Raw genomic sequence first — 15,539 nt, 5'->3', positions numbered from 1 at the left:
GGTAGAAACCCAGGCAAAAGCAGCTGACAGGAATTCTTGTTGAAAATTCCCTGAGAATTTTTTGACTTTTCGTTACAAAACCTGACACGTTCACATGGAAAAATAACCTCTCATAGATACGAAAGGCAAAACTGGCTTGTGAGGGACCAACATTTGATCATTAAACTCAAGAAACCTAGAGACAACTAAAAGTGTGTCTCTACTTACACCTTCAACCTTGATTTATATATATATATATATATATATATATATATATATATATATAAAAATCTCCTTCACTTGTCCCTCCATCTTCTGTTTCTGTGCTGATATTGTTTACAACTTATTTGCTTTAAAGTTCCATTTCCAATCTTTCTGAAAAATTATGTGTTTAATAAATCTCTTTGAAACAAGTCCCAAGAGCAAGGTATTCACAGGTCTTTAAACTGAGTATTGCTCAGGATGTTGCTGTGAGTTGTGAGTGAGAACCATCTTTGCTTTTTTTTTTTTTTTTTTTTTTTGGTACAGTTTTGTGCAATACAGTAAGCATGGACAGTTTGCAGTTGATAATAATCAGAAGTTCGTAAAGAAGAACGGTAGGAGGAACTTCCTCAGTGAAATTCCTTAAGAAGGACTCAGGCTTTAGACCAGTTATTATTCCAGTTGCAAAATTATTCTGGAGCCTACTGATAGCTTTGTGTCAGAATGATTGATGTAGATATATTTAGGTAACAAAAATCAACCTGCAAATTTGTTTGTAGATGTTAAATAAAATATGACAACAGGTAAGACACAGGAGTTTAAAATGAGCTTCATTTTTATTCCAGTTGTCCCAACCGACTTTTGTTTGGATCTCAAATAGGCAGCAATTCTGTGAAAGAAGTAATAGAATTTCCAGACCTCACTTCTTATTTATTCTTTTGATGTTAATAGTATTTTTACCTGAATAGAGAATGTGCTCTCTATTTTGTGCCAAAAAATATATTTCCTAGGCAAATCTAACATTTGAGGACAGATTTTTAAAGAAATCTCCCATTCATTTCTATGTAAATGTTGTGTGTTTTTTTTTTTTTTTGTTTGTGTTTTTTTTTTCCCCCCCCCCCCACTTTTCAGGTGTGTATGTAGGTGTTACCGACTCTGGATTTGCATATGACAAAACAAAGTGGTTCAATATGACGAACAGCCTGTGTCCCGAACAGGAGGATGGTAAATTTGGCTTCTCAGTTGTTTAGTGATGCAAATCACATACAGAGAAAGATAACATTTATTATAATAACTTACAGTATTGGGACAGTATATATATATATATATATGTGTGTGTGTGTGTGTGTGATATAATTATGTATACTTATAATATTGTATATTATTATATAATCCTATTATAAATATATTATACAATATTATATATAATATGTGTGTGTGTGTGTATGAATGTATTTTGGAGTACATAGACCTTCTCAATGTGAAACAAAAGTAGCAGATTTAAGCCAAGTATAATCTTAGAACACTTGTTCATGCTCAATTTTGTTTAATAATTATGAGAATTCCAAAAAAAAAAAAAAAAAAAAAGTAGTTTGTGCCTGTGAAAACAACAGGTCAGCAAAAGTGAGCTATGAGGAAAACTGTTATGCGTTATCAAAACAATAGCCATAATTTGCAATGTCAAGTAGAGTTAGGACTATTAGCTCCCAGATATTTCTTCTAAATGTACTTAGTCATGATTCTCAAAGGAGACATACAGAACATCAGTTGAATAGTTGTGTTCTTATTATCTGTCTTAGTTTATGTAGTCAGTAGAGGTTGTTTGGTTTCATCCACATTATTTGCGTGATAGCATCTGGATCACTGCATGAAGAATATTGTATTCTATATAGATACCAGAATTTGATGATTCAGCTGATGATTCTGATGATTCATTTGTAGTGGTACAGAAATTTTACGTATGTTGCTCAATATAGTCTTGTTTTTAGGGGAAGAGTGTCAATCTGAAAGAAGTTTGCTTCTGAAGTTGAGGCTTGGATGTTGTTTAAAGACTACGTGGATGTAAAGACTGTGTGTAAGGGGATTCTTTGACATAGGCTAGGGGGAGCAGTTTAGTCTGGATGCTTAAAAACTGTAGTAAGCTCCATTTTAGAAGTGGATCTTACCATGTGTCAAGCAGCAGCAGTTCTTACAGGGCAGTTGGCCACAAGGACAGTATGATTCTAAATCTGCCTAGCTGACCCCATGTAGGTGTCCCTGCATGCCAGACAGCATATTGTGTGCAAATATTGTGCAGTTTTGAATGTGGGTTACTCTGCAGGTTGGCTGTCTGCTTGAACGTTGCCTTTGGTTTGGAGGGGAACACCTGGGAGGTTGTATGAATACTCTGGGATAGACTTTAGCAGTGTCAAATTATACATGAATGGAGCAAAGCAACATTTTTTCACAATGTTCTTTTTTTCTTTTCTTTTTTTCCCCCTTTTTTTTTTTCTCCCTCTTAAGTCTGTGATGGCCTGTCTCTTCTGAATATAATCTTAACAAATCACCATTTAGTAGCCCTCACAACAATGGGCTTATATATCAGTGAAGATCTATGCCATCCTACTGGAAAAATCCTAAAAGTATGTGAGTTTGTTTAAATATGAAGTAGCTTTTTAATCCGGTTTTGTGAAATTTTAGCCAAACAGCAAGTGAGAAATTGTAACTATTTTCTAGAGAGGTACTCTGAAAATATGACACTGTACATATTCAGTTTACTGCCCTGTTTTCCTTCTGTGGAAGATTACTTACTTTTTGAAGCTCTCAGTAAAAGTTTATGAAACTAAAAGTAGTGAATAAAGACAAGCAATGGAATGCTTTAAAAAAAAAAAAAGGAAAGAAAAAGGTATGTGACTGTTTTCTGATAACATAAATTATCCACATGAAATTATCATATAATTGAAGTATTTTGAAGGAAGGGGGACACCAGCAGTCTTTTATTTGTTATTACCTATTTATTTTGGTCCTTTTATAAAAGTAAATCTTGCACTGGAAATGATGTACCATTTTATTAATTTCAAGCTGTCCCAACATCACATTTTCAAAGGATTTTGTTAATCTGAGTGACCTGAAATCCAGTTAGCTAGGCTGATTAGTTCTTCATTTTGAAGATCTTTATTCTATTTGATATATAATCAGCATATTTTAGTCAGCTCTTTAGGATATATGACTCATCAGAAGTAGTGCAAAAAATTAGGCTGTGCTGTAAATGCATGGCTCTAACATCATCATGATTTTTGAGTCATGTTCTTCATTGCATTTATTTCCTTTTAACTATTGACATGTTTCCTTTTACATTATAGACATTTCATTTCAAATTAGTCTTGAATTTTTATTTTCTTGACAGATCATTCTATGTACAGATGGATTGTTCTGTGTACAGAACAGGCAATTGTATTTGTCAATTGGCACACAATGTTGCAAATCCTCATAGCGGGTCTTTGAGTACTGCTGATCTTAATTGAAGCAGGTTTTAGAAGCAGAGTTAATAAGGCCACCTGAAGAGGAGTTAAATTTGGACTAATAAAAGATAGACTTTCCATAAAAATAGCCTACTGATGTTCTTAAACTCTTAAAATACGGTAACAGAGTTGCTACAACAAAATTAACACAGAGTTGTTTTGCTCTATAGCACAATGCTTACCTTCTCCCTTGTACTTTAGTAACTTTGTCACAGCTGCCACAAGTGCTATTCAAATTGTGGTTTTGCCTTCCATGCTGCTTATACCCAGCAAAAGCAGCTGAGGAAAGAGGAGAGTCCAGGAAAACATTATCCATGCAGCAAGGTGTATTGCATTTCTATTTCTATATTTCAGTTCTGCATTACTGTTGAAATTGAGAAAGTCTTTACAGTGATAAGAAAACTTGTAATTTCAGAAAGGCTAAGTTTGTCATGGGGTTGCAAAAAACTTAGCCTTCATGCAAGGATCATCTTTCTGCCAAAGTTCAACCCTTTCTGAAAGCGTGGTGTCACAGGAGCCTCTTCATAGAAGGTCAGGAGCCTCTTCATAGAAGGTCACTAGATTTTTATTTTATTTTATTTTTTACAGAAATAGGACAAAACTGTATTTTTTTCCTGGCTCTGTCCTTAGAGATAGATGACTATTTTAGCTGGTATTTTCCAAATTTTGGAAATGTCAGCCTGGAACAGACAGCTTGCAAGGAGAATTTCACTCTGAAGTAGCTGGTTTGACAAAATTATGAATTGTCCTATGTTTCCCATTAGAAGTCTGAATACTCTCTTAATAATGAACAATGCTCTTAGTTCTGCTTTTACTGTGACTTCCATGATGACAACTTTCTGGAATTAGAAGACCCTCTGTGAAGTGTTAGACTACCACCAGTTCTCTAAACTGCATATGTGCAAATTTATTAACACACAAATAATGATTTTATGAAGTACTGCTATCAGATGTATAATCACAAATTTAATTCATTAAAATGAATTGAATATTCTTAAGGGCAAAATATTTGTGTACAGGAGGAGCAAGACCAGATCCACAATGTAACGCCTCATTAAAGGATAACATTCCATTGCTGTATTCAATGTCAATATTCCCATATGATCTAATGATAAAAGAAAAAAAATAAAGAAAAAAAAGCAAGAAAAATTATAGATACATCGGCAAATCTTTTACTCTCATTACAATGTATGCTGTCTATATTGCATACTCTTTTTATCCTTTGTTCTTTTTTTCCTAGTTCAGTAACGTGACCTTTTGTGGCTTTGAAATGGTAAGAAACCTGGAAACACAGCCTGTTTTCAATATTTGTATTTGCAATTCTCTTTATGTCAGTGAATATTTGTTTGAAAGTATTTCAAATAAAATTTCAACTCTTTGGGATAAAACAGATCAAATGTTTAACATCTTAACATGGAGTCACTTTGGGGTAAGCAGAGATGTTAGAAAAATGCAACACTGGATTGAAACTGTGGAGTGTTTAGTGGCAGCTATTGAATTTGGCTAGGATGTTACCAGAGGATATTCTTATCAGTTATGCACAGGGATGTTTATAAAGAGTTTGGTCAAATAGAGTGTTGTTTTTCTGTATAATCAAAATAGTTAAGTCTCCAGTGGGTGATCTCTGCTGTTCTTTGTTTATGTTCAGACATTTCTATTTCTTGTCTCACAGAATGATCCACGTGTTATTTCCTTGAAGGTCTTTCACAGTACTGACCAGACTGTCTGGCTTATCTTGATATTAGTCAAGTTTTAGGTGACCTGGCTGCATCCAAATACAATGAATCATTCATTTTCTCTGCTTATTATTGAAAGTAAACTGTGGTGTTATTTATAAGATTTATTTATATGTCAAAGGAAATACAGCTACTTTACTTATTTCTGTCTCTTGTTTTTCATAGCATGATTATTTCAGTGCAAATATATGGTATAATACCCAGTGTCTAGCTAACAGAGAAACCTATGAAGGTAAAATATTTGGATTTTAAATTTACAAGAGAAAGAAAAAGAATCATAAAAATTATAAAACAGTCTATAAAATGAATTGAGTTCAGCTAACTAACCTCAGATTTGTGGAGGAATTCATATTCCACTAAACTTGCATGGAATTTGGGGACGAATCTCCTTAGTTCATGTGAACATATCATTCTTAATTGCCAAATACCTCCTTAATTTTAGAGCTCTTTAATATCCTTAATTTTGTCCTGCTTCTAATATTCTTCTACAACTTATTATAATGGGGAAAAGGAACAGAAACCTATGATTTTGACAGGTCGGTGCAGATTATGGAAAGGCTGTATAGAAAGAATCCTGGGCCTCCGCTGTGTCCCTTAGCACAGCTCTGTAAAGCCATCCAGTATCTTGTTCTCCTGCAGTTACCTATTAGGCCATTTGTTGATAAGACCACCACCTAGTGCACAGAACGCAGAAAGCACTTACTGTTGACAGTCAACACTGCTAAATGACCGCTGAGAAACTTTGTATTACTGAGGTGAAAATTCTTTCTTGGCTAGTTCGTGTAACATTCACATCAAATGAAATTATTCAGACCTTGAAAAAAATTTAGCCTGTGGACGATTCAATATAGATTTAAAGTATATTAAAAGATACTTATATAGAGAGATATGTAAAACACATTTTACATAAGCAAGGGAAGAAAATTTCAAACACATGTATTTTTCTGGTTCTTAATATTATTTTGCATATTTATTTGAATACAAAACAGCTATTTTTTGCTATACAGATTGGAAACTAAATTTGAAAAATCTAGATCGCAAGTTCTTTTAAAAAGGTGTCCTGAAGTCCACTGAGATATCTACTATCCAGACACTGGTGTGTATATGTCCATGGAGTATAGAGTTAGCTGAAGGGAAATATTCTTATGCCAGAATTAGTTTTTGTGAATACACTACTATTTCTTATCTCATAAAAGAGATGACTAGGAAAGGACTCAACTCATGACCAGTACAGAAAAGGGACTCAGGAATTTCTCACAATACAAGAAGGAAGATACACCAGGCAATTAATAGGCAGGAGGTTTAAAACAAATGAAAGAAATATGTCAGACAAATTTAAGCAGAGCAAATTCATAAATTGCTGTTGAACAGGATGATCTACATACATTCTCTGGTCTAGAGGAGTCCCTCAACCACAGACCTGTAAAGAGTATACAGGAGAATTTTCTATGCATGTCCTCGTTCTTGTTGTTTTTCCCCATGTCCAAATATTAGACTAAATGGACTATTTCTCACTTTAAATGACTTATCTTATGTACTGAAATATACTTTTCATATCTTTATTATTTCACTACATTGAAGAAAAACCTGCACAGGCAATTATGTTCCTTCTGAGCTGCCCATAAATATGCCAATAGGCACATCCATTTTGTATGCAGTGCAGAGTCTATATATTTAGTATTTGTGAATGTACAAAATCAATCAATTATATAAACTGGTGTATATATCTGTTTTAAAGTTACTTAGAAAGTAATCTGCAGTTTGTTAAAGAGATGATAGATTAATGAAGTTTTCATTTATTCTAGAGGATGTTATTAGTGTCACATTCAACAAAGAGAAGTCATGGAGCATGGTAAGAAAATGGACATTTTGCATTGGCAGTATGCTGCATGATACAAGTTTGTCTGATGGTTTAATAATTCTAAAATTCCTTTTTTGTGGCCATTTCTCTGCCTGCCTATTTTGAGCTTTAATATCACTACTCCATAAATGCTGGCATATTCTATCCCAGGATTAAAACTTTTTTTTGCAGATTTTTTCTTGTCTGATAACATCTAGTTCATACTATAACCTACTAATTTTACTGTTAGATTGGTTAGAAACAAAAAGATATCAGTTGTAAGTCCCTGTCTGCATGGATTTAGATGGAGATCCTGGCACCAAAATTTGAAATTTTTCATCTGAAAGAATTTATTCTACCTATAGAAAAACTTGCTTAACTTTCACCTCCCAAGTTTTCCATTCGCTGATATAGGTGGAATGGTTACAATTTGCCTTGGTTTCAAATGAATGATAGTTTCTATCCTAGTAAATACCAGGATCTGAATAAATCTAAGTACTACTGAAGAGTTTTGTAGGAAGACATTCCACTCTGATACTTCTAAGCCTTTTCTGTCAATGACACAGAGCTAGTACATGCTGAGAATCTGACTGTAGCAAACAGTATCAGAGCAAATTCAGCTAAGCCCCTTCATAATGCCAAAATGCAGAATTTATGAACTTTATATATTCTTTTTCTCAGATGTCAACCTGCTTTTATAGTTATGATCCCTTCCATTATTGGTCAAGTTGCCTTCCTCAAAAATTCTATAGCAGAAGGAGATTTTCCAATAGACCAATAGCATTTCTGATAGATTATCAGCAGAATACTGGAGTCAGCATTTACAGGAGTCAGGTATGTTGTGGAACCAGTGACAGTTTCTCTTGCTTTGCTTATGCATGTTGTGTTTATAAATTAGATTAAATTGTTTATTTTTCCTTGTCACTCTAACATATCTGAACAAAGAAGGCAACGGTGTTGTCAGTAGTTTAGGCAAGACACTTCAGCCCAGGAGATTTTGGTGCTGTTCTCAATTCCTTCAGTGTCCCCCTAGTCAGGCAAATTGCTTTATTTCTCTGTGCGTCAGTTTTCGTACTTATAAATTGGGACAATTTACAATACCTGAGTATTTATTCACTGGGTGAAAGCCGCTCTGAAGAGATTTACAGAATGCAAATGCTTCTCTGGTTTGTGTTGTAATTCTGCCTGACAGAAAATTTCTCTTAAGTTTTCGTACTTTGATAAGTCTGCTTTGGATGCACTAAAACTGCAAAACAGGAATGACATTCTTCTCTTTCATTTCTGTGCTAGTTCCTTCTTCTTGTCTACAATATCAAAAAAACAGTGAACACAATTATTTTGATGAATGAGTTTTTATTTTTAGCTGGAAAGGCAAGCTACTTCTCCAGGCTTCCCACAGATTCAGCTACAGCTCCTTTGGTTTAGGTACAGCTCCTTTCCCTCAACTTAACAAACTTTTTATCTCCCAAATATAAGAGGGGGAGAAAAAATCCTTTCTTGTGTATTACAAGGAACTATGGGGGGGGGGGCAGTTGTATTTGACCAGGTAAAGGAAATAGATATTTGAAGTCAGATTCGTAATATTCACTGCTTTCTTTCTCTAGCATAGTGTACTACTTGCTCTCTCCTGACTTAAAATTCATTACCAGCTTAAGCATACTGTCTAGTGTTCCTTTTCTTGGTAGTCTATATAGTAAAAGACTATGCAATTATCTTAGTTGTCAATACTTACTGTGTTATTTCTCTCCAGAAAAAGGCGATGGTTGCTGTTTACAAGATAAGAAATCGCAAACTGCAAAAGAATACAAAGTTTCCAATGTTTGAATTTCCAAACACTAATTTTGTGCCATATGGAATGTTTTTCCACCCAGAGACACATTTTCTGTATGTTTATGGAAATGAGGTATGTATACAAAGAAAGTAATACTGAGGTTTAGTGTAACGTAAATTATTACTTTTGGTGGAACTAAATGGTCCAAACTTCTTGGCTGGACTATTTCTGCAAAGTTCTTGCTGATTCCAATGGAATTAAGCTCAAGATCATTAGATTTTCATGCATTTTCCACGTATTGGGCTCGCTTGTGTTGCAGGGTTTGAATTGTCTCTGTCAGATTTAAATTGCTGTGAAATGACTTTGTGAAATGACTTATTAGTTATTCAGCATCTGTAGCATCATCAGAAATGGGTCTTTAGTGAGGAAATAACTTAATTTTAGCTTTGTGATGAGTACTCAAGACACTATCCATAAACAACTTCTGGGGATGAGGAAATCCTGAATCAACAGAAAGAGGTTATTTATTATAAACAAAATTCTTGCAGTTTGGTCTGTTCACAGCACTTGTATGTATGTATGTATACATTACTGAATACATTAATAAGATAGATTGCATTTATACACTTGCTACTCACTCAACAGTGACTATTATTTCTTTCATAGGTGTGGTTGTCCAGTGATGGAGGCAATTCTTTTCAATTATTAATCAGTCTGGAAAATGAAAAAATTGTAAAAACAAACACATGTGTGTACACTCATTCAGTTGTATTTGTGAGTGATAAGGGAAGCATTTTCTTCAGTAAGGCAGGTGAGGAATTTAAACCTACTTCTGCAGTGAAATGAGGCATGGCAACTACATGAATAGGCTTCTTCATTAACTTCATTAATGTTAATACTATTCCTCAGTAAAATGTTTGAAGGGTTACAGAAAGTCTTTGAAATGCTACAGTCATATTAATACTTCATGTTAGTAAGTCCTGAGTGAACTGCCAGGTTAGAATAGTTAAAGCAGAGACAAGATTTGTACAAAGAAGTAATGTTGTATTGGTTATATAGATGGAAGAGTGAACCTTGTAAGCACACAGACCTCCTTGTAGTTTGAAGAGTAGCAGACTTCAGGCAAAGTATTACACTGATATCAACATATAAAGTCAAACAAGGAAAGTGTATGTGATTGTGCTAAGCATGAGGAATCTTCACTAAATGCTGAGAGACTATCAAAGGACATAGTGAGCTAGTCAGTCATATACCATATTTCCTTGTTCATCTATTGCAGGATGCAGATGGCTATAATCAAGTAGAACCTATACTGTCATTGTACAAACTGCATCTTAATAGGCAGACTTGTCATTCCTCCCTTTCCATTCGTGGTAGTGTGCTATGTAAAGCATACTAAGATAAAATTGGTTTATATAGATAGTATCAGGAAAGTATAGATGCAATTTAGCTGCCTTTTAATTCAGCTCTTCACTTGAAAATGAGAGCACCTATAAGAAGATAACTTTTCACATGTCACTTTGTGACATAACAGTGATTCAGTAATCTAAGAGCTGCTGGTTTTAGTTGAGTGTTTTTGTACTATACTTTGCCATGAAGGAGGAGAAAATGTGACATTATTTTTGCCTAGTGGAATTCAAATCCAGCTTGTTCATCACTCCACTAGCAGAGAAAGAAACCTATTGAGATGGATATGAGTTGACAGATTTCACTGGAGGACACATGTACTGATGTTTTATCAAGAAGTAAACCATATGTGAAAAATCATGAAAATTGGTAGGAATTTTGTCATTTTTTTCCCTCATAGTTCAGGCTGAGGCTTAGGATTTCTAATTCTATAATGAGCTGCATGTACATAAAGCCCTCTTTTTTTTTTTCCTTTTTTTTTAAAGAAATTCCTTGACTCTATTAGACATAAGTATCCACCCCAGTGACTAGTGCAGGATAATGCTCATGATATCTTTTGAGTATCTTAGGAGAAATTTCCATTTTGCTTGCTTGTCAATTTGTTTTAAAGAGGTTTTCCCACATTAATATACTGTTAGTGTGCTTCTTTAGAGATATATCAAAGTAATAGATCTGACTGGAACTACTGAACCTTGTAACAACCATTTTATCAACTTAAGCAGCATTTTTGCCTTTTCCTCGTATGCATTGTTGTCTTTTAACTTACTGCCTGTATTTCTCCTCTGTAGGTTTGGAAACATATGCCATGTCTGTGACTTCAACAAGAAGTGTTTTCAGTTTATACTGTGACCACTTGGGAGCTTTGCATCTAATTAATTTAAATGAGTCACATTTTGACAGGCTACACATAAGAAATCTAGATGTTTTAACATCAGTGGAGGTCAGCTGTCAAAAAAAATCTAACTAACTTGCAAAATAGCCTTAAAATCTGTAAGGAACAGTTTGTCTCTCACTATGCACAAGTGCAAGAAGATTGAGTTTGTGCAAGAAATATAATCAAATATATCCTTATGGTATGGAGAATGCCAGGCTGTAGTACATGTATGGCTATATGTACATTTTAAGTGTATAACCTGGACTATGTTGCAGCTGTTCAGCATTCAGGAGAATAGATAGCTATGAATTCTTTAGTGCCAGCCTCCACTCTACCACAAACTGAGTGAACTGAGCTCTATATTTTGAGTCACTCCACAGCTCTTTCCAAAGAGAGGGACCTTGCTTGACCTAGCTGGTGTTGCCAGGCTGCACTTAACTGGTGGAGAGGCTTTGAGCTTGCCCTTCGCCCTTGGAGCACAGCTGGATCACTGTATATGGAAAAAGGATTGCCTTTTCTGATGCATATAACTTTTCATTTATCCACGGTGAATTTTACCAGAACTTTTATGATCACTCCCACAATACCAGAAGTCTCTTGGAACTCCTTATAGTTACACATTTTCTGTACTGCCCTTACTTTTCCAATTCAGTTTTGAATAAATTAAACACTAATATGCTGAACACAAAGACCATGTGGAACTCTACCAGTAACCTCCCTCCCCTGAAAGAACTGACCATTTACCCTTCATAAGAAGGATCCCTTTGCTGTAGGACTATCAATTTTTCAATTGCTTATTTATTCATGAAAGGATATTTCCTCTACTACTGTCACTACCTCTTTTCTCTTAAAGCATTTATACTGACTTACTGAAAGCCTTTTGGAAATCTAAACAGACTGTATCAACTGGGTCTGTGAGAGAACTCCAGAAACTGAGTCAATAAACTGTGTTGTCTCTTCCCCAGTGTTTCCTATTTGTTGGTATGTCCAGGAGTTCTGATTTTTTTTTTTTTTTTTTAATTTTTTATTCTTTCTTTCCACTAGTTTGTCTAGGGTTGGCATCAGTAGTTCCTTGAAGTTTCCCTGGTGCTCTTTTTAAAAACTGTTGGCAGTTAGCTTCCATGGTCTGCTTTTAAGTGACCAGTTACATATTACAGTTATCAATTCATCTGTTTCACCCTTGAATCCCTTTAGAATTCCTAGGTGAAACCATCCAGCTGGTGGGTTTGTTCCGGTCCTTCAGTCTCAGCTATTGACAGTGCCATTTGAAGCAGCCCCTGCTCAGAAGGTTCCACACTGGAGACTCCCCCAGTTCTTCCACAGCTTGTCAGACATAGCTACCAAAAATTCACTTATTTTTTTCTGCTATGACACTGTTTTTTCTGATCATTTTTATACTGTAATTGGTCCTACAAACTATCTAGGAAGTTTCACGTTCCTGATGTGTTTGAAAAATAATTTTCTACTATCTCTGTGACTTTTGTAAACTTTTCTTCAAATGTTTTGTGGCTTGTCTTCTGTGTTTATGCACTCAAATAGCCAAAGGTTACGATATCATCTAGTATCATCTCCAGTTTTTGAAGAACACCTTTTATTTCTAATAGCATTTCTCACCCAGTGTTTAATCTAAGTACACCGTGGACCTATCTAATGGTCAGGAGCAAGTCATGAGTTGCTTCGCCTCCTGTGGGTTCCCTAACCAGCTATTGTGTGAAGCAGCCAGTGACAGAATCTAAACGTTAGATTTTGGTATTGAATCTTGATGGGACATTTAACCAATATTCAATCCCAATTAGTGGGATAACAAGTTTCCTGTTATTACTATATTCCTCACCTTCACATCCTGCTTGATTGCTCTTAGCATGTTCCAGGTGCTCCTACCATGCTGGTCTGGCATTGAGTAACACGATCATTCGACTGTATTTTGCTGATTCTATCTCCAGATTTCAGAGTTTCTGACATTACTGGTTTACAGAGATAGCTTGATAATTGGATTTGACTCTAAACTTTCCTTGACGTACAGTGCCACTAACTGTACTGGCACAGCTAGCTTCTCCTTTTATACTTTGTACCTGACTGTTACTGTTTTACTGATAATGGCATAATCAGAATATTATACCTGCTAAACCAATGCAAGTACTCCCAATCATCATTCAATAATATAATCCCACTGTCATTTATTATTCCTTTTTCGTGATACTATAAATCAGTACAAAAGTAGGCTAAAGGAATACGTTGATTGCTATTTAGAGATTTTTGAAAACAATCACACAGTTCAGCTAGTACAGCTTTTCCTTTGCTACAAAAAAGAAATAATTGTGATATTACAGATTCTGCTATTTTGAGACCAAACAAATGTAACTTTTAAAATGATAGCTATTCTATGGACAAGATTTCCATCACAAGGAAAATAAACAGCCTCTTTTATATGAATTAATAATTTTCATTGATTCCATTTCACGATAGTTTTTAGACTGGATTATGGGGCATCAAAATAAATTCAGATTATATCATAACAGATAAAGCATAACTAAAATGATGACCACCTTCTTTTCTCTGATATTCTAGGAGGTAAACAAATTATTTGATCATGCATTGTCCCCGCAATATATCACAGAACAGCAAATGATATTTTTTGAGCATAATTCACCCAGCAGAAGGAAGAGGAATATCAAGAGCTCAAGTATTCATTACCTGCATAAAGGCCAAGTTATACAATATTGGTAAGATAATAATAATAATATATTAAGACTTAATAAGTCAGAGTATTTAATTCTTTCAGATATTAACCAGCAAAGGGGCATTGGCAAAATATGTTATAGTTCATATTTTGATTTTTTTGATATGCTATTTTAGAAATTTAGAAATAAATGGCAAAATGTTTTACCAAATGTCAAGTTCCATAACTGGGTTGCAGAAGTACAGGTGGCTTTTTTTAATCAGTTATTACTTTTTTCTCTCTTACAGTGAAAAATAGATCCACTCTTATACTTTTGATTCAAGCAAGCTTTGCTGAAACTCTGTGAATTCTCAGAGACTGTTAAAAAGTTATTATTTGTCAGGTAGTGAACAGCAAAGATTAGAAATATTACCTCTCTTGCCTTTTCATTGATGGCTGGAGTGACATAAGCAACAAATTATCTAGTTAAAATAACAGCCATTTGAGAGAGTCACAGTTAATATTTATTAGAAGTCTGCTGAGCCCAGTATGTAAGACTGCTGTATCTGATCCTTAAAATACTATGTTGTACTTTTTATAATACCTGGGTTTATTGTAACTTCTTACTTGTTTTCTTCCTATGTGCTGATATTATGTGTTGAATCAGCACTTTACTGATGCAGCACACTTCAGCAGACTCTAGTAGGGACCAACAAGAGTGGACCAAGCCTTATTTTCAAATGACCCTTAAGTGTTTGTAGTTATATCAGTATTTAAATTTTGTAAATGAATGTAATGCTCACTAGAACAGCATACTAATGCAATGGGTTATATTGATAGTGCCAAAGGTACCCAGTCCACAGTGCATGTGTTGGACTCTGGGCAAAGTTGTCCAGTGTGGCTTACACTGACACTCCTCAGGGTGATTTGAGGCTTTGTTCAATCTACAAAGGACTTGGAGTGTCCCCTGGCTTGATATATATCCCACAGGTCTTTGCCTCTGTTTATTGGCGTGACTCAGGTTTGTATATTGGGCATACCACCTGACCACACTCAGGATATGGCTTTTAAAAATAAAAATAAAAAAATAAGTTGTTACTTGGAGTAATGAGAGGATGACTTTGCTGCCTGCTAGATTATTGTTTATTCAGCATGTTTGCCATGCCTGCCGTGTGACATGAGGGCATGTGTAGACACATGTAGAGGCAAGATCTGCACAGCTAGGGTTGAAAGATTATGCAGGGCTAACCTTGTAGTCTCATCCACACTGATCATATGGAGTTTATCCTGGAACAAACTGGCTCACAGATCACATCCAGGTTTTATCTCAGAGGGAACTAGTTGGTTTGTTTTTGAAAGGATCCCAAGAACAAATAGTGGATATGTAGGTTAAGACAATTAAAGTACCAGCCCAGGAGTGAAAAGCTTTAAGGTTAAATTCTACATTCTAACAGCTATTTCTAGTGAAAGATACCCTTCTGTTACAAACCAAAAACATAGTGTACAAGTGCATTTTCATTTTACTTTGAATGCTTATCTGTATGTTGCATTTCTAAGCTATGGACTAGAGAGACCAGACTGTCTCAGAAACCAGTAGTTATCGATGTACACCTGAACTCATTGTGTCTGTGAGACTTCCAGCCTCCATCTTTAAAGGAAGCAGAATGTCCATCAAATCATTTGTTTTTTCACAGCCAGAGCTGTAGGACAGGGCAGAGCTGTCAGTATGCATGTCATACTTTAGTCTTCAGTTTGTGTTATTGTAAATGATGGTAGATTCTCCTTAAATTG

At 35.0% G+C, this 15,539-nt stretch overlaps 1 protein-coding gene across 1 annotated transcript in view; it reads left to right on the top strand.

Moving 5' to 3' along the window:
- The window catches only part of CATSPERB (cation channel sperm associated auxiliary subunit beta), a 44,767-nt gene that overhangs the window by 8,526 nt on the left and 20,702 nt on the right, over positions 1 to 15,539 (top strand). Inside the window, exons 6-10 of the mRNA XM_062577692.1 lie at positions 1,093 to 1,185; positions 2,464 to 2,582; positions 4,702 to 4,734; positions 8,788 to 8,940; positions 9,475 to 9,619. Of these exons, the coding sequence (XP_062433676.1) occupies positions 1,093 to 1,185; positions 2,464 to 2,582; positions 4,702 to 4,734; positions 8,788 to 8,940; positions 9,475 to 9,619 (543 nt within the window). The remainder of the gene's footprint in view (positions 1 to 1,092; positions 1,186 to 2,463; positions 2,583 to 4,701; positions 4,735 to 8,787; positions 8,941 to 9,474; positions 9,620 to 15,539) is intronic.

Source organism: Rhea pennata, chromosome 5 (assembly GCF_028389875.1).
Source record: "Rhea pennata isolate bPtePen1 chromosome 5, bPtePen1.pri, whole genome shotgun sequence".
Classification (NCBI taxonomy): Eukaryota; Metazoa; Chordata; class Aves; order Rheiformes; family Rheidae; genus Rhea; species Rhea pennata.
This window is presented reverse-complemented; position numbering and strand designations above follow the sequence as displayed.